General features: G+C 42.1%; 1 protein-coding gene across 2 annotated transcripts in view; it reads left to right on the forward strand.

The window, feature by feature from the left end:
* The first annotated feature begins 2498 nt into the window (after positions 1-2498).
* The window catches only part of sema3aa (sema domain, immunoglobulin domain (Ig), short basic domain, secreted, (semaphorin) 3Aa), a 32634-nt gene continuing 14745 nt past the window's right edge, over positions 2499-20387 (forward strand). For both annotated transcript variants that reach the window (XM_054624290.1, XM_054624291.1), the window contains exons 1-3: positions 2499-3118; positions 16064-16224; positions 17649-17711. In XM_054624290.1, the coding sequence (XP_054480265.1) occupies positions 3013-3118; positions 16064-16224; positions 17649-17711 (330 nt within the window). In that variant the 5' untranslated portion in view covers positions 2499-3012. The remainder of the gene's footprint in view (positions 3119-16063; positions 16225-17648; positions 17712-20387) is intronic.

Here is a 20387-nt window from a genome sequence, read left to right on the forward strand (position 1 = left end):
GTTTGGACTAAAGGGGTGATGAGAGAAGAGGACGTGGGCGCCATGGTTGTGGAAGTGAATGCACAACGGGAGACACGGATGCATGTTGGCACTCATCAACATTCATTCAACAAATATAGAGTCAACATGACTCTCAAAAGATCCCAATATAAGACATTTGGCCTTATTTTCATAGTTGTAGCCATTAATTCTATTCTCGATCAGATTAATTGTAAACATCCGACTGTAAAGGCAGATTATCTACACTTTATTTGGAAATAAATCCAAACAAAATGCCAGTATAATTCATCATTGCTCAGCAAAAATGTATTTCCCAAATCTACGGTTAGTACATGAGGTCAAAGTTGAAACAATGCAATTATTAGTCTATAAACTAGATGTATATTTAATATGGATAGTTTGGATGTTCATCCTAACGTTCTTTTCTAGATAACTTTTGCTGAGACTTTTTGAAGCTGTGTTTCCAGATCTCACTAGTTATCGGAAAGTACATTACCAATAGGAATGGCCAAAACTAACAAAATAAGATCCAAGTTCTAATGTACTGGATTTGGCTTTTAAGGATGGTGTTCCTTTAAGGAGAGAGATGTTTCTGAATGAAACTTTTCCTGTGACTTTTCCAGAAAATGATTTAGGACACCAACATTCCGGTCTAAGTATGTTCATATTTTATACATCACACACACAAAATCCCAGGTCACAGATATGCTTTACAATGCAGCATCAATAGTTTCAAAACACAAAGCACCGGTGGGAGCGCTGGAATATGAGGGCACCCTCATATCATCGCAAGCACGCACTCACCGAGCTCGCTATATCAGCCCAATTCTCAGTTTTGTTTTCTTTTGGTGTCTTGAGGTGTGTGAGTTGACACATCAGCACTCCCTGTTTATCAAAGCTTTTATCACCTAACCACTGCTATGTCACCCTCTGGGAGGAAGCAGGAGGTGACCACTCACACACAAACACCTGCAGGGGCTAGCGGGGGTTTGAGAAGAAGAAGAAGGAGGGGGGGGGGGGGGGGGGGGGTTGTTGACCTGCTCTGCTGATGTGAATGACTTAACCAGATACAGGATCCGTCTCAGACTACATAGGTTAACTACCAGCATGTGTTCCTCTCAACCGGCAGATTTCATCTGGATAAGTCAAAAACACACTCCAATGCTATGCTCCCTGTGGGAAAGTTGGGACTTATAATTTATGTACAATACTCCTCATAACTCTCTCATAAAATATGTCAATTCCGAACTGAAAAGAGCCGAGACAGGCCTTTTTGAGTAATCTCCCGTATAATCTACTTTGTTGAAGCGGGACTTGGAGTATACATGATATGGCTATTACAGAAATCGTGTTCTCTCTTGCCTGGCAGTGATTTATTTCTCTTAACTTTTCCCAGGGCCATGACGTTTTTCTTGATCCATGTCATCCAGTCCGATTATTACTAACTCCCAAACCCACTTCAATCCTAAATTTCAACAGAAAGAAAAAAAAAAAAAGAGGTCATAAATATGATCCACAGTCCATTTAACAATAAAAAGATGACGCGGAGGAATGCTCATTGGCCTTTCTCCCATTGAGTAATCAAATTGCTAATTATAAAACTGTATACTGTCTGTGTATTTCCTAAAATCTTCTTGAAATAATCACACATAATGACCCAGCTGCAGCAAATAAAGTGATCGGAAGATGGGGAAAAAGCTGTAACAAATAAATTCCTCCCGAATTTTTTTGAATGTCTGTTCTATTTCATTTAATCCAACATGAAAGGGTGACCCTTTAAACTGCTCGAAATAATTAAAAGTTTAAGAACAAGTTGTACATCTCAAGAACAATGACATCTGGTTGAACTTGACAGAGGCACCCTGTCATACGAATGCAGAACAACAACTATTTGGGGTTTGTAGTGAGATTTTATATTTCAATTCTTGTTTCCAAGATCAAAAGTGTGCTTTCCGAATCTCATAAAAAGTATCACTCTCTTCTTTTTTTTTACACCATCAAATCATGTAAAACAGAAAAATGGGCTCCTTTTACTTGAGACGAAAACAGATCCTACAGATCTCTGTGGGGTTGAAACCTGCCTTATTAAATTAGATTTATTGGCAGCTATCTATTCAGTGTGTCAATCTGTGCCTTAGGACATACAGGTGATCTCCAAAATAACTGACAGGGGCAATAAAAGCAGTGAATGCCTTGTTTGAGGCTTTTCAAATCAAGAGCTTGTGTGAGATATTAGCATAAAGGAAATAAAAAAACTAATGAAAAAAGTGATGAAGAGACAACATTATAAGAACCTACCCATTCACTATACTTCCTATCCATTATACTGGTTTCTGCTCTCAAGCCATCCTGCCCCCTCTCTCTCTCCCTCTCTCCAGCACTCCCCTTCTCTCTCTCTCTCTCTCTCTCTCAGCTGCTCTCCCTCCCCTCCCCTCTCTTCCCGTGGATGGTTTAGCTCTCTCTCTCTGTCTCTCTCTCCCTCGCAGTCTGGTGGAGCCGCACACAAGGATTAGAGGGTTGCTGTGAGTGTCTGCTCAAAGAGAAGAAGCCAGAAGACAGAGAGAGAGATAAAAAAAAAAAAAAAAGAAAAAGATCTCCAGAAAAAGGACAGCCTTACTATTGTGGATAAGTGATCTGATTTACCTTTACACAGGCTCTACCTCTCATCTCACACCAAGCTGAAGCCCTGCTGAGCCTTCACCTGGGGGAGAACAGATAAGCCAAAGGGGGACTGTATAGCCTGGACCTCCACACGGGGAGCCATGTGAGCGGCACCCCTCCACCCCTCCACCCACTTCACACCACAGAAGTCCTCCCCTACTGTCTGCTCTCTGAGCTGGGGAGAAGAACCAGGATTGTGTCCTCCCCTCCTCCCTGGAACCTCCACTGTCAGGGTTTTGCGTGGTGGAACCCTCCAGGCTCGGCAGAGACCACAGCGGGAGACACACTCATCTCTGGTCGGGGGTTTGAGTGCCCCCTGGTCTGGAGGCCAGCCAGCAGCACTCCAGCACCATGGATTACCTGTTTGGGATTTTAGTGCTGCTGTGCGGGGCGGTGCAGCCGGGAAGAGGTGTGGAGCCCAAGCACAACGTACCCAGACTAAAGCTGTCATTCAAGGGTAAGCACATTCTCCGTTCTCCCCTCTGTCTCCAGGATATATGGGACCGCGGTTGTTGCTGGTGCTTTTAACATAGCTGGTCTAGTCTATTTTTCTTGCCCTAAGGGTGCTCTTTCATGCTTTTTTCTTTTCATCCATTCTTTCTTATGTTGACTATCCCTTTTTTTCTCCTTTATTTCTGTGAATCTATTTCTGCCTCATTCACTCTTTCCCCCCCTCTTGGTCAGAACACACAGCATCTAACTCTCTGCTTACCCGTCTATATTCCTTCTCTCTACCATTAACTCACTCCTTCCTTCTCACTCGCCCTGCCTGTCTCTCAGAATCCACTATTCTTCTTACAAATAGTCAGATTGGTTCCATATGCTGAGGAAGGGCTCCTTGCCTGGAGTCAAATGTATATATTGGCCCCTGTACCAATTTTCCCCCCTTGTGCTGTCTGCTTCTGCTAGGACTGTGCACCCCTGTTAAGTGCTCCAAACAGGCAGTGGAGCCTCTGTTTTAATGGCTTCTGTCCCAAAATACTATGGTTCAGTCATGACACAGAGCCTTTCTTTAAGGGGCCACGCAGGTTTCCTCGACTTCTCGTTACTGTATCCTAAATGGATCCAACAGTTGTAGAGTTTTGTTAAAATGAACAAAAAAAAATAAACTATACATGCGTGTTGATTTTATGTGCGTGCATGAAATGATCTATGTGCGGCAGACGGTATTGGGAGAGAATGAGAAGGAGTTTTGTGCGTCGTGTAAGTTTTTTGACGTATACAGCAAACATGTTATTCTCTCTCCTTCTGTGTTATTTTGAGGGGAGACTGCGGAGCGCCGGCTCTTCCTCTCCTCCTCCCTCTCTCTCTCTCTTTCTCTCTCTCTTTTTCTGTCTCGTCTTCTCTCTCACACCCTACACTAAATCAGGCTCTTTGTAATAGCAGACTTTTCATCTCAGCTAGAAATAACTGGCAACATTTTTGGCATATTTTGTGGAGTTTTTTTTTGCTTTTTAATGTCAGTCAGGGAGGCTATTGTGGTTCTTTGTCCTAAAACATGACCGAAAGTATATGGCTGGGAGTGTGGTCTCACGATTCCTTATTTTAGTCCCGTTTCTCTCATAAAACATGCTCTCTGAAAATTTATGAACATGCTGATTTGCCGTTGTTTAGCAACATCCACTTGTGTCTCTGACTGTCACCCAAAGCTTCGGGTTCCTCAGATAATTTCAATCTACGTTGAGGGAAAATTTCAGTCATAAAGGGGGATAAATGTGATGTTTGTCACTCTAATTCATTCTCTATCTTTAGCCGAGACGTTTGCAGTAACTTGTGTTTAGAGGCCTGCTATATGACATGCATTATTCTTTAGATGGAGTGCAAGTTGTAATTTTGGTATAGTATATTTCCCTTTATCACCCTTGTCAACTTCCAAGTGGGCAAAGTGACTGTCTGTTCTCTAAATCCCCAATAAAGCATGTGTATGTATTTTAACGTTGGTTTGGTGCGGCCGACATTTCACAATAAAGGAATCTAAAGGGCGATGACATGCATTGACCACCTGAGCCAAATAAATCTGGAATGAATCATAGTTGAACTTACCTGCCACAAGTCATTTATCCCCTGGGCTCCATCATGTCAGTTCACACCAAAATGGAGCCTCTAGGCATGATGGGAAAATGTCATCCCTTTCTCTGCACAGCCATCTGTTTAAAGTATGTGAATATAGTTCCCTCATGCCCCCTTTTTTGTGATCCTCCTCACTGTTCAGCCTGACAAGTGAACACGTTGCTGACAACAATACTAGACAAGAGATATGTCATCAAGCATCAGAGTCTGCGTTGACTGACTGTACGTGTGATGGATGTGTATCGTCAAACCAATAGAGCAGGTCTGCAGCAAAACTGTAGCCTCTCACGATAGATGTACTTTAGAAGATGTACACAATTTTTCGCTAAAAGTGCATCAAAGCCTGGTTGTTTATATGTATGTGTGTGTGTGAATGTTCTTGCCACGTCTTGGTGTGAGGACTCAACACCCCCTCCTGTGATTTCCTCCCCTTAGACTGTAAATGGTGTCTTGGTGTGTGACTTTGTGTGCGTTTCAGCGAGGCAAAAATGTGTCAGGTCTGGCATGCGCCCATATAATTAGACACCTGGTTTTGTGCGTGTGCCCGTGCACGTATGCATTAGCTCACCAATCGGTAGATGTTCTATTGTTCTGTTGAATCACTGTTTCTGTAATTATGTGTGATTGAAAACTGCTGTCGGCTTCTACTGTGCTTAGATATGTCATTGTGTGGCTCCAAAGTCAATCCTGTGCAACTGTTTTTTGCCTCATTTCTACTGCATGGTTCAGCTCGACTCAACTTACTTTTGGTACCAGGTACTTTTCTTAGTTTTGATATACACTGCAGATCAATGCTGGCAGGATGCTTAGCTTAATGTCATACTGACATCATGTAAAATGCTGTGACATCATCTTTGATGCGACACACAGAGGAATATCTGCACTTTGTCAATTGACCAAACCAAGGTACTATCACAACTTCTGCCAATGGAAAACGAGAAAAGAACGGTTCCTAGCAAGTCGAGTAGAACCGTTCCGTACCATGCAGTGGAAATTTGGCTTTTGTGTGTCACTACTCGCCAGTGTTTGCGTTTGTGTTTGTGTCTGCAGCCCACAGGTGTTTGATGCCTCTCTTGATGCCTGTCAGGGGGACAATTCATGGTTTACACCCATAATGTGGCGGGTGGTGGGAGGAAGAGAGGGGTGGAGGCATGGTGTGAGTGACGGTGGAGGGGAGGATATCGTATTTTAATGAAGGAAAAGCTGGCAGACATACAGTACAGGACGCAGAAAGAAGGGAGGCTGGTCGTCAATCGTAGTGTCAATCATCCCGCTCTCCCTCCTAGAAACAGGAAGAGTAATTAAATCAAATAAACAACAAGGAGGAATCCTCCTGGGATGGACAGTCAAAAACGCGCCGAGCAAAAGAGCATGCCGGGCTCTTGAGTGGGACGATCACATGATCAGAGAATGAGAGAGAAAGAGACTGAGGCCTAGTAATAGGACAGTCACAAGAACAAGACTGTGATTTGGGCAGTCAGACAGATACGAGCATGCGAGCAGGGTCGCACGAAATCATTCTCAAATGAGTGCTGATGACACGCCCCCAGGGACCGATAGTCATCTGCTGGAAAGGACAGGCGAACGACTGCCGAGTGAGCAGTTTGAGAGGTACAACGACAGATAGATAAAATTACCTCTCATGGGACGGCTGGCGCAGCAAGTGCAGTGTAAATGATTTCCCAGTGGGGTCAGTTAGACATCCCTCAGCTAAAAGGGTCTGACTTCGTGGGGACAGAACTATGATCACACGAGTTAATGATTTTCTCTTATCCTTGAGACCAGAATAGGTCTTACCAACCTGCCGTGACTGGGAACATAAGGGAGACATAAGGTGAAGCTGAAGTTCAAGTTAAAGTAAGCGTGTTTGGCTAAGATTGTAGGCAATTCGATTACAACGAAAGCTGACTGATAGAAACCAATGGCATTCAATTTGTTAAAACTGATTCAAAATTGTTGCCAAGTTGCCAAGCAAATGCATGTTGAAATCATCTAAAATACTAGCGTTTTAACGTTGCACAACCAAATTTACTACATCTGCTACTCTTTTGCAGTACAGCCAACGTATGAATTGCAAGGATAACACAATTACACTCTACCATGGATCAATTCATGCCTGCACACAATCACATTCCTGAACACAATCCATCTACACTACAGCAACTCCCATACTGTAAGCAGCCCCTCAGGAGGAACACTGACCCCTAAAGGTCAATCGATGCACATACAAGTGAATGCAAACACATGAAACTGCATAAAAACCTGACCCTATTGTGATCCCTTAAAAAGGAGCCAGCGGGCGGCACTTTAACATTTTAAAAGGCCTCGTCAAACAACCTGATAATTACCGTTGCCGTGGGTAATTATGGAGCCTGGCGTATGACCTCTTAATGCCATCGCGGCCGCCCCACGCTGGCTGCATGGGTGGAACTGAGGAAGGGAAAAGACGGAGCGGTACTGAGAAAAAGAGACAGGGAATCTGGAATTGGCTTACGAACCCTTCAAAATAGACACTTGGTGTGTAACCGCACTCAACGCAGTCTGGATCCCGGCCCCCATAATAAGCCCGTCTGTGTGTGAGCGTGCCCGTGTGTGTTTGTGTGTGGGCGTGCCTGCCTATAAAAATACAGACTGCTTGTGGGTGTTTGCATGTGTGTTGGTTTATCAGTGGATATTGTCTTTTCATTCTTTTACATGTGAATGAGAGTCTCTCTTTCACTTTCTCTCTGTTTCCCCTCTGTTGTATCCGTCCATTCTGCGGGCTGGGACCGACAGAGCGGATGTAGATAATTATAAGGTGTTCTCCCAACGCGCCAACTTTGGAGATGTCTGCCTCCAGATCCCTCTCTCCCCATCTCTCTCTCTCTCTCTCTCTCTTTCTTTCTCAGCGTTCTTTTCTCCCTACCCCCTCCTCCCTCTCCTGCGGCTCGGTCGCCTCTCGAGGAACCACAACACCGCAGACCCCTAAGTACAATCTACGTCGAGGCTGTGTGTCTCTGTGTGTGTTTTTTTTTTGTTGCTGGTATCCTTTTTTCCCGTCTCTTTGATTGCAGCTCGGTTGATACATATCTTTTTGGCTATCCTTCCTTTCAACTCACCGACACACACACACACACACACACACACACACACACACACACACACACACACACACACACACACACACACACACACACACACCAAACTACCCTTATTCTCTTCCCACACTGCCACATTCCAATTGTATAAACCAATGTTTTGCAGTGGCTTGCTTTTCAGTCGTGCCCTTATCGGTGCATTTCGGATACATGCCATTTCCTCACACTGACTCACGCACCTGACCACAAGTCCACAAGTTGATCGATGGTGCAATTAAGCGTGTATACGTGTTGACACATTGCCCCACAGATAATTGTGCAATGACACAACGCACTTGCAAAACAAAAAAAAAGCCCATTCATCAAGCCACAGAAAACAATCCGTCAATTGTTTTCGTCGCATTTTTTACACTTGCATACAGAGAGCGTGTGATATTGTTTGTTATCATAGATTACTTCATGCTGCATCTAACTTATCTCATTGTATGTAATTTAAAGCAATACAGGAGATGGGGAGGAATGATTAACATATGCTGTCATTACCTCGTGTTGAATAAAGGCTGGTATAATTTGTGAGTTTTATGATCCTTTCGATTGCATGTGTCTCTAGTTTGCTTTCCGAGTCGGTGAGTGTGTGTTGGAATGCCACGGTTTCCCCAGTGTTCATAAAACGGTCCCTAATTACAGTGCTATTTTCTTTAAACACTTTTATTTAAACCGACTGATTATCGCAAACAATCTGGATGTTGGCTCGTAGGCCACAATAGGAGGTAGTGCAGTGTGCGTGTTTGCTGAAAGATTAATGAGTGTGCACACAGCAATTTTTGTGTGTGTTCAGTGTACATTTTTCGTCTGTGTGTACATAAGCGCTGTACGGACATGCACGCAGGAAAAATACCCTGAGCCTTTTGCATCTGTGTTTGGGATGAAGGCTTGGGTTACAGCGTGGTGCAGATTGCTGAACCGCGGGTATGAATGGGTCCCGCCACCTGCTAAGTCTTGTCAGTCAGATGGAGAAAGGGTGCACCATTCAATCCGAAGCAGAGTCGTGTTACAAATAAGGGGGACATCTCTGCGGAAAGACAGACCGAAGGACTGATGGACAACAGACGGACACAAAGACGAAGAGTGTTAAATGAGTAGAGAAAGTAGAGTGTGGAATGACCTTTTGTACAGCCCGGATGGATGCTTCTAAGGATGTGCTCAGATATTTAATACAATAGCCACTGTAAGCGATTTTAATCCAACTCTACCACTCATTTTATTTTACTATCAAATTTTAAATTAAACTGGAAATACTATTCCTTTTTGATTTCACTCCCTTTTTTTCTCTTTCCCTTTTGACTTGTTATTTTTCTCTTTCTGTCATAAATACTAGGAGCAGCATGAGACCATAATTACCACATCGGGAAATTACAAACATAAATCTTGACATTATATAATTTGGTCAGTGATCATTTTCCGGTTCAAATGCATTCCATGAAATGCAGACGCCGCACTCGTTTATGCCATGAAACCTTGTTTTGTATCTGCTTAAATAATGGTGTGCACAGCTGAAATGTGCATCTGTGCCTGTAGATTTTGTCTTGCACTGTCCCCGTCGCATCGACGTGTTTGCTGTCACAGTTTGCCCGGGACACATTCAGATCTGTAGCCCTGCCTCATTAATTTCTAATAAAATGGCAAGAGCTGACATTCAGCTACACGGCACAGCTGACAGGCTGCACTAACAGGCAGCGGCTCCAGACATGACCACGCTAACCACAGCCTGGTTCCTCTCGAAGTCCATCCATCAAACTGCCTCACAATAGCACCGTCGTCCTCTCTCTGCACAGCTTTGCAGAGGAGTGATATTGTGATATGTGTGTTTGTGTGTGTGTCCGTGTGTGGGGATACACATGGCACATTTTGCCCGTTTTTACATATTCAAACCAGTTTGATCCGATGACTGTATTTGCATACAAAGGTGACCGACTATATTTGGGAGTTTGTCAGAGTTTTCCCTGATAGTAATATGAACCAAAGAGGCTGAGCAGCCTGGTTGTTCAGTAAGCATTTAGTGGTGTGTGAGTGGGCTTTCTGTGGTAGGCATGGCCAGGCCTTTAGCCGTCTGTGGTCGCAGCGCTGGTGGAAAACCGATCTCTGTGGTCCAGCCGTCCAACGACAGGAGGAGACACACACTAATGAAATGGTTCCATATTCAACCGCTTTTCTTACATGTGCCCATATTCCTTTAATCCTGCTCATGTTTCTGCCTTAGTTTGCTTTTTCATTATCCTTGTCTCTACTGTGACATTCATTACGTCGCTATCTCCGCTTTTCCTCTCCTGTCCACTCTCCTAGTATACTGTGCCCTTGTGTTCCCTCTCTTTCTTTCTTTTTTTTCCCTTCAATGTCGTGCGGTGATGAGGGAGTCTAGCGTTTGGGTTGAGAAAGATGAATGGTGCTGTATGGTGAAATTGAACACATACTTAGACTACTCATATAGATTCTTGTGGTTTGGGATGTGGTCACGTTTTCCTTGTTAATCCCTATGATACATATACTACACACTCTGAGTCACATTCACGGGACAGAATATGGTATTAAAATGTCCCATAAGATACACGGCTTGACCATGAATTATGGCTATGAATCACTTTAGTTGAAGTATAGAGAATTATGTTTTTATTTCAACTGGAACAGTGTTTTGCAAAACTGGAATCAAAGGAAACACACTCGTAATTTCTGAAAAGTAATATCTGTACAGTTTAAATAGCAAACCTCACATATATAGTGCGGCTGTAATGAATAATCAGTCAACACACACTTTGCTCATGCGCACATCCTCTGTTCTTTTGGATTAAAACACGCCTGCAAGCTCTTCTAAAGCACTCTTCTAAGCGCTGTGTAAGGCAGCACATTTCCTGTCAGAGATGTCATGCACCTGAATGAGAAATCCAACTGGCCCAGGTTGTGTTATACAGATGGTCACCATGGAAACCAACCTACACCTGCTTCTGTGCTTAGAAAGAGAGAGAAAAGGGAGGCAGCGAGTACGAGCGGGGAGGTGAACTTTTGAGGCATGTGTGGATATCCTTGAGCTTAGGATAATATTTGAACACTTTGTTAGGCAAAGCGCTCAGCAAATTTCCATGGGGCGGCTGTCTCGTCTATTTTTTTTTTCTTTCTCTGACACCTGTGTTTTGTGGCCGTGGCCATCGTGAGAGCGGGGGGGAAACGTACACCGCACCACACACAGAGAAAAAAGAAAGCATTCGTAAAGGGAGGGTTGGGAAAGACAGAGAGACTGACATGCCAAGCCAAACCACTGGAGATATTACAGTACTGTGTGTCTTTGCCTTTACCGAGCTAGCCTTGTATTTGAAAGATAAACATGTATAATTCTCTGCGCCAGTTCCTTTTTGAGCTGCCATTTTCTTTTCAAACTGCCTTTCTTTCCCCTTGCCTGTCAATGGAGTAGCTTCTACAGTAATACACAGATTTACACACCTATCGGGTCTAAGTTATGCACCTTTTGCCAAGTAAAAGAAAGCTGTGTCAACTAAAAGGAAATGTTTTTTCCTATCAAAAGCCCCCTCTCTTCTCTTGTTCAGCCTTCACTGTATATATGTGCACAAGAGAGGCACTTGAACAGTGTTGCATTAGTTTAATGGAATATTACCCATCTGTAGAATCTCAGTCAAGTGTTTTCCTCTGTCAGGCTTTTATGTTTAATGTCACTCAAACACACACTCACACACACAGCGGCGCATACACACATCCAGATAAACATAATTTAATGCCCTGTCGCCTTTCTTTCATGCCGTTTCATTATTCCGCTATTGCGTGGCATGTAGGCGTCTAAAGCGGCTGCCTGTTTGGAGAATGGGGGAGTGAAGAGTACTCCACAGACAATTGCACTTGAATTTTGAATGTAGATCCCCCCCCCCCCCTCGCTTTTTAAGACAAGAGCCAGGTTATTTTCCATAATGGCGTATGACAAAGGGACAAATGATAATGTATTTGAATGATTTGCTTGTATTTGCCAGTTTCAAGGGGTGTCCTTGAATATACATGTGTTTGTGCAAGGAGCGTTATATGAAAATGAATATAAACTCAGTCTATTTTGTGAATGCAGTTTAGCATTTAACAAAAGATAAAACTATAATCTTTCAGCCATATGTTAAAACTTAACTACAAATTGAGCCGAGATAACGATTTCAACATATCTGTGGATGCATGCAGGTGTGTGTGTGTGTGTGTGTGTGTGTGTGTGTGTGTGTGTGTGTGTGTGTGTGTGTGTGTGTGTGTGTGTGTGTGTGTGTGTGTGTTTGCAAAGCCTGTGGCTGTTTGCATTGGCCACAGCGCCTGGATGTGTGCTGTACTCTAATGTTTAAAAGACAGAATGTGTGAGTGAAAAAGAGCAGACAGAGGATGTGTGTAACAAGAGAAAGTGCGATGGAAGGGGACTGAACGGAGTGTGTGTCGCCATGTGTGTATGTGTGTGTGATGTGAGTGGAATGCCTATGCACGCAGGAGAATATGTGTTTCAATGTCTCCGTGTAGACATGGGGCTAGAGTAAGCAGACCGTGTGTGGGGTGAGGGCAGCGCGTGGCATGTGAGTGCACACGGGCACGAGACGAGGTGTGTTTCAATGTGTCTGTGTGTCAAGTGTGTTTTTGTATGCGTGTGTATGTTGGAAGTAGGTAGGCAAGGGAGTATGTTAGAGGTGGAAGCTGCTGAGTGCGCTCACTGTTCCACTAGTTCATGCTGCATAAGCAGAAATACTGATTGGATTACAACTTAACTTCTGGGAAGTATGTCTGCGTGCGTGTGTGTTCAGGGAGAATTGATGCGGTGTAAACATTTAGGTCAATACTAATATATGCATGTCACTTTAAGGGTGTGTACTTGCATTTTAAAAGCAGAGCGCAGTGGATTTGTGTTGCTTTGCATGTGTGTGTGTGTGTGTGTGTGTGTGTGTGTGTGTGTGTGTGTAATGTTATTCTGAGCTTGTTTTCTGCTCGGTTACTGTATTTTGTATGAGCCGTGGTGCGCGCCCTGTCTGCCCATGCTCCCATTTCCAAACGAGCGTGTCGGTGTTTAGGTTAGAGGTCGTTAGGTGCTCACGCCCAGTTTCTCCAGCTCTCCAATCGACAGCAGATTCCAGTTTAGATAAAGCCTCTCTGTGTGCGTTTGTGGGTGCAGGCCACCGTGTCTTTGTCAGAGATCGCATCGTGATGAAATATGTGTGTTGTTTCTGCTTCGGCCCATCTGGGGGAAACCTTTCATGACGGACCGTTTTGCAGCACTCCTTGGTTCAGCTCACTTTCAGATGATACAGGTGGTCACATACTCAGCCAAGGTGGCAGTGAAGAAAAGTCTTTCTTTAAACTGTTGTTTGTTTTGTTTTGTATGGTTTGTATTACCTGCTGTCAATGTCTGCCATTCTTTTCTTTCTCTTTTTGTTTCTTTCTAGTCTTTCAATAGCCCAAAACTATTTATTTTTCCATTCCATTTTTAGTCCTACCTTGGCTCTCTGCCACATCCATTTATTTTTCCTTTACTTCATAGTTGAAATACAAGAGGACCTCCTCTGGTTTTCTGTCTGCTGGAAATCACATTTCCTTACTTCCCTCCTCTAAACTAATTTCCTGATCCTGCGATTTCGTGTGTGATCGGTAAACTGAGAATAAGATGCTATCTGATTGGTTACCACATGATTACGTAATGTCTCTGACGACACTTCTTATGTTCAAAATTTGATGTCTGGCCGTCGTAATTTGAGTACTGTGGTGGTGCTTTTCTGTGGAAGCAGAATGTGTATCAACGTCAACGCCAGGACGTTGGTGTGCATGGAGTGGCTAGTGTAGAAAAAAGAAATACCTACACACACACACACATACGCTCAACCCATCTGTGACACTCTACAAATTCTCTCACAAACACACATCCACAAACCTCCATTCATGCCCACACCCACCCACTCCATTTGCTTAGCCTCAAAAACCGAAGTCCAACTGACGCAGATGAGCTGCAACCGTCTTTATTAGGTGACGACCACTCCCTCTCACAGTCCCCATCCACCCCACCGGTACTCGACACACATACATGGTTGACACACCACTTCCTCCATCTCCCCTTCCATCAATCCCTTCTTTTATGTAGACACAGATGTCCAAGATCTTACACACTGTGAGTGGGCGCAGATGGCTCCTATAGCAGCCCGTCAATCAGAGCTTTGTGGGGAGAGCAGGGAGATCACAATCCACAGGACTGTGTGTGCATGTGTGTGTTTATATATATATATATATTTACAGTATATATATTTATTCTTACAGTACATATTCAACGTGTTTGTTTGCACATGTGTGCTGGTTTCTATATTGCGTGCCTGTGTATGTCCATGCTGTATGTTGACACTGATGATGATGGATGATGCAGTGTGATAGTGAGGCTGATGTTTTAGAAGACTGTACCTGTGGTGAAAATATAAAGCATATGTTATGTATCCAGTGCAGTAACCACAGGCAGATGGTTAAGGGGTTAATTCTATTTCAATGAATGTCATTGTACGCCAAATGTTACTGTTATTATTATAATATTTTAGAGGAAACTGTATTGTATGAAACAAAATGGGGAACTCTTGATTGACAAATTGCACATTAATAGTTTGAACTGCTTTTCAATTAGATAAAGACATTCCATTGTTTTGCTCTTAATTACAATTAAAGATGATGTTTTTATGGGCATTTGGTCAACATGGGCTCTCCACAATAGAAATATGATGAAATGATATGATGTGAAGGGGAAGAAAAGTAACTAATAAAGTTTATTTATATAAAGTAGTATTAATGGTGGTGATTTTAATACATCATTTAATTAGGGTAGCATCATTGTGATTATTGTTTAATTGATGGCTTATTTTTCTCAATTAAGTGATTATTCGCTTAGTCTATAAAATGTTTTAAAATTGTGAAAAGGGTATGTTACATTTTCTAGATGGAAGGAAATACAAGGTTCTCAAATAAATATACTGTGTATCGGATACATATATTAGATTTACAGCTCTATAAAACAAAGAAACACAAATCCTCTCATTTTAAGAGCTGGAGCTAGAGAATGTTTGATGTTTTTACTTGATAATTGACAAAAGCGGAAAAAAAAAATTAATCAATTTAATTTAATTATCAAAAATCAATTATCTAAATGGCTGCCTGTTAATTGACTGCTGATCAGCTAAGCAAAATGATCATCTAGTCGCTTCCATTTTATTTTGAATACAGACTGACCAAAGATATATATTCTGGATATTTAATTGATTCACTTGAATGGATTTACTCGTTGCCCTATTACCAACTATGGCTGTTAAAATCTAGTTACTCTTATAAATGTAAACTGATGAATGAATATAAATGAACTGATATGTGTGCTGTGGCATGTGAGGTTCACTGACACCAAATTCAATCAGGGGGTTAACTTGGTCTCAGGATGGGAGTGTGGTTCTTTGTTAATGTAACATCAGAGTTGATGGAACTCATGGTGCGTAAAGATTAACTGACGGTCAGAGGTCTGGCTAGACTAGTCTTGGCTTTTGTTAGTATGAACTTAAACACTCGGCACACCTAGATTGAACACTGCGGAAATCCATGTGCGGTCACACACTCGTCAATGTGGATTTACATAATAACCCATTTACAGCTACATGTCACACACACCCACGCAAACTTACCTACACACAGTGTCTCCCCTGGCCTTGACTCCATATGAATTATTCAACCAATCACACGGCTGAACAGTCTGAACTGTGTCCCTGATTGGGGCACGCTGTGCTCACTTGAAATGTCTCACGCTATACCTGACTGACGTGTGTCTTTGTGTATCCACGTGTGTGCAAATGTGTGTGGAAAAGCAATTAAGAAAAACATGAAAATAAAAATGCTGATTTCATACAAAAGGGCATGATTGTGAAAAGAGTAATATTCTTTTTTTTTGAGGCAAAGACAAACTCAAACAAAGTACTCAACTTGGTTGACACTGGCCCCTATATTTAAGTGTGAATATTTGTGATTTCATACAATATTTTGTCTAAAAGTTTTTGCCACAAAAGTATTTTCTTACACAATGTAGTCCAAACTTTTAGTTTAATTACTATACCTTTCCTGACTTTTGTCATTTTAAAACTGTTCCTGTATGGATCTTTCAGTCTTTTTTTTTAGCCATTTCCATTACATATTCAATACTAACTCCTTCTCCCCTTTTTGTCTTCCAGAGATGTTAGAGTCCAGTAACCTCGTCACCTTCAATGGCTTGGCCAACAGCTCGAGCTACGACGCTTTCCTATTGGATGAGGAGCGAGGGAGACTACTGGTCGGAGCCGAGGACCACATCTTCTCATTCGACCTCGTCAACATCAACAGAGACCACAAACAGGTAAAATTCAGATATACTCAACTTTATTTTGGTAACAATTTGCCTATATTTAATAGGTTTGTGTGAGAGTTATTTTGGTCCATGTTTGCGAGGTTTATTCTCTTCACTTCACTTCACCTCTCTTCTCTTTGCTTTTCTACTCTTCTCTTCCTTCTGCTCCCTCTGGAGTCCATTACACCACCTCTTTCTCCCCCTCCCTTCTTCCCTCCTATTGTCTGTCTTGGTCCAGACAGGGCTGTCCATAATTCCATTACTCCACCTGGACTAGGTTAACAGGCTTTTTATCAGATTCGGTCTGCTATCTTAAATACACAAGGCTGACGCAGACTTGCCTGCAGGCTGCAGAGAGCTGGGGAGGGGAATGAAAGTGCTGAAAAATGCATAGTCAATACAGAGAGAGAATGTGTCTCCGTTTTCTTTTTGCCCTTGGCTCGGATGTGAATTTTCTTTCCCCTTTTTCCGCTATTTTGTACTGATCTCTGCATCATTATCAGATAAAGGCCAAAAAGCAGTGATTAAGCAAATTTAAGTAATTACCATGAAATGTGCAGCGCAGGTTCCCAAGAGAAGGAATCTCAGCTGATACAGAGAGGAGATAAAGTCTAGGAATAGAATTAGGAACAGTAGTTGTGTGGGTATTGTACAGACATAATAATGCATGTTCATGCATGTGCATACATTTCCTTTGTCTTTCCACATATGTGAGGCCACCAGCAAAGAATTTAGCTCAGTTGCACCCAATTTTTGAATATAAAATCATTTCCTGTACCTTTGTGCGCCCCATGTGTGTTTATAATTTATGTGACACCAGATAGATCCGCCTTAAGGACAGTACAAAGCCATTATTTAGTTCACAATTCGTTTTCCAAAACGTAGAATTAGCCTGCCTACCCTACGTATTTGAAGTGAAAAGTACAACCATATGCTCAGGATTTAAGCTGTAGAAAGGAGTTTAACTTTTCAAATACCGTAATAAACAGAACTTATATTAAGACCATATAGAATGTCTATATTGACACAGCAGATGCAATACAAAGGGTAATATTTCCTTGTCCTCCTACATATGTATCTTGTCCAATTTCACATAAACCCAGCACATTTTTACCTCTGTTTTTTTCTCTTCATTTCCAATTACACTTTCATGCAGTCTATCATTATACTGTTTTAAAGGCCATCCCTTATTTATTGTATGCACATGCAACTCTCATGTTATGACCAGGGATATATAGGGAAATAAGGGAGTGAGTAACCTGTCAAAATAAAGCATGACCAATCCAAAGTCATTCTCCTGGCATTACACAAATGTTGATTTCCTCTGATTCATTGCATTGACTCACTGCCTTTCCTGCTTCATGAAACAACATGTAAGTCTCCTCACTCCACTTCCAGCATAGTATGACTTTGTCTTTCTCTCATTCGCACAGATTGCGTGGCCTGCCACCCCCTCGAAGAGGGATGAATGCAAGTGGGCAGGGAAAGACCTTGGGGTAAGTCCACGTTCATGATGGCATCATCGTTTGAGCTCGTCTCTACAATTTCATGCTTCTTTTGTTACACAAATTATATGTCTGCCGTGCATCCATGTAATTCTTCGAATTTAACTGGAATGCTTTTTTTGGGGCGCCACATTAAAGCATTGAAGAAGTTTCCTGGATCTGGCACCAGTACGATAGATTAGGTGATAGTACGTTAGCCATGTTCTATCTCACCTCTGGCACAGATTACTCTCTAACGGTCATCCCCCACTAACACACACAACTAAACACACTGTACAACAGATGTTCGGTCACAACAAGGTGACGCATTACCTCGGAGGTTATTTAATGCTGTGACGTACAGTTTAATGTCGGGAGTATGTTTGTGTGAGCGCATGTGTGCATACTTATGTGGGAGTGTATTGTTTGAGTCCACGCTATCTGACGCGGTGTATTGGCTCACATGTGCACAAGTTTGCTGAACACATACTATATACCACCAGCTTTGTTTGTGTTATCTCTGTGTTGCTGTTTGTAGAGGCCCTCTCTGTGTTGTATCTGATCTCAATTTCATGGCTGAATGAGTCCGGATTGCAGCGGCTGCAGGGTTTTAGGATTATCCAAAGTTACGTAGTCATTTTAAATCACAGAGCTTTCACTTCAGGGCTAACTCACCGCCCGCTTTTTCGGAATTCTCGCACAAACCCAAAGTCGCCACCACACAAGCAACACTACACCTTCGCTCCCTCGCACAGTGCAAAGGGAATATTTCTGGCAGCACAAAAATCACACAAAACACAATGATGAGGTATTTGCGTGCTGTGAAAATGTTTACCCTTGAAAATGAGGCGGTGAGAGCAGAGACGGGTTGCAGCATGGAGAGACCTTGATTAGGACATTCCGAAAGCATTCGGAGCTCCCCAAAGCGATGCATTTCTCCAAACCACAAATTTACAGCCGCAGAACAAATGTAACAGCTGCCCCCCTCCAAAATGCCTCATGGCTGTATCATTCTCCTTGGCAGGACCAGTGTGTAACATGGCCCAGGTTGTTGCATTTAATTCAGCAAACAAAGGGCCAAGATACTGGATTGTGGATTTACGATTTCCTAGAACTGCCTTATGTCATTTCTGATTATTTTTCCAGCTATTAAAGATATTAAAGGAAACGTAAAAATGATGCTTCATTTCCAATGCATTTTACATTCAATTAGAAACCCCAGCATAATCTCAAAATTCACTCAACTCATTCATATATATATATATATATATATATATATATATATATATATATATATATATATATATATATATATATATATATATATATATATACAACAAATCTTTCCATTTCTCCACTGGAAAGTCATCAACAATCCAAAGAGAGTCATTAGTTTGACTCAATAATGACTCATTTATCCTGTGCGGTTTTTGTGGTTTTCACATTATGACATGGTTTGTGATCAGGGAAGTCATTTTTAACCTAGGGGCAAGACAGAGCCGCATGTTTGAGTGACTTGCATAACAAACGTCCATCAGTGTTTATTGTGCAACCTACCTACCACATAGCTAATGATTCCAACTCGAAGACAGCCATGTAAAATCCTAAACAGACCTGACATCCGGGGGGGGGATTAAAGGAGTTTGTGAAATGCTTTGAATAAGGTTGTGAGAATGATGTGGGGTGACATGAGCTCCCGCTGTTCAACAGTAGAAAAGACAGAGGGTAAAGTCATTAAGTGAAACATTCACATAGACACACAGACTTGTAGGGTTGAGGTCAGCTACAAGAAATCATGGAAGTTTAGTCTGTGAACTAAAATGTTTGAATGTTGTTGGGTTAATGATAACCTGCACAGTTTAAAGGTGTTGCATGCTTGGATGAGTCAGTTAGAAACTACTAACATGCTACAGTTTTGTATTAAACAAGTTACATTTTTCCCTTACAATTAACATAAGTTTTCACACTAAATAAATAGTTTTCGGGCATTGAACGAAAAATGCTTATTTGAGAATGGGACAAAAAGATTGATACCACTCTCATTTCTGTATGTTCAATTTGACAATGTAGCTTGCAGCCAGTTATCTTATCTTAGCATAAAGACTGACAGCCACCTTGCTCTGTCGTAGGTCAACACACTACGTCTATTTCTCCTATATTTGGTTTGTTTAATCATACAAAACCAGATGTCCAAAAATTACAATTAGTGGTTTTACTGGGGTTTATAAGCTGTTTTACTCTTATTTCATTCTCAGGTAAGCTAACAGGCTGCTAGCTCAAGCAGTTACAAAACATACATTTTTCCAAAATTATCAAAGTCTTTAAGTGAATTACTGAGGAGGTCGAAAGAGCCAGGGCTTAAACACAAGTTTCTCCCTTTCTGAGTAATAGCAGGAAGTTATGTTTTTTGGAAAGTCTTAGCAGTGTGTAATCCCAGAGTTCATTTGGTTCTGCGCTGGAAAATGTCATCACTCCAACGTGAACACAGTGAAGCCTCGAATCAGTTTATGTCTCATATGAGGGACACAATCAAATCACCGAACGGAAATATCCGTGAGGTCTGGAAGCCTGAAGAGATACATGTGTTAAAGGGAGGAATAGAGAGGGGTAATTTGGCTGTCAGCATGGGATGTGATGTGTCTGCTGCGTTTTCAAACCCCCAACCAAATGTCTACTTATTTGTTAGGT

This window comes from Anoplopoma fimbria, chromosome 23 (genome assembly GCF_027596085.1).
Source record: "Anoplopoma fimbria isolate UVic2021 breed Golden Eagle Sablefish chromosome 23, Afim_UVic_2022, whole genome shotgun sequence".
Classification (NCBI taxonomy): Eukaryota; Metazoa; Chordata; class Actinopteri; order Perciformes; family Anoplopomatidae; genus Anoplopoma; species Anoplopoma fimbria.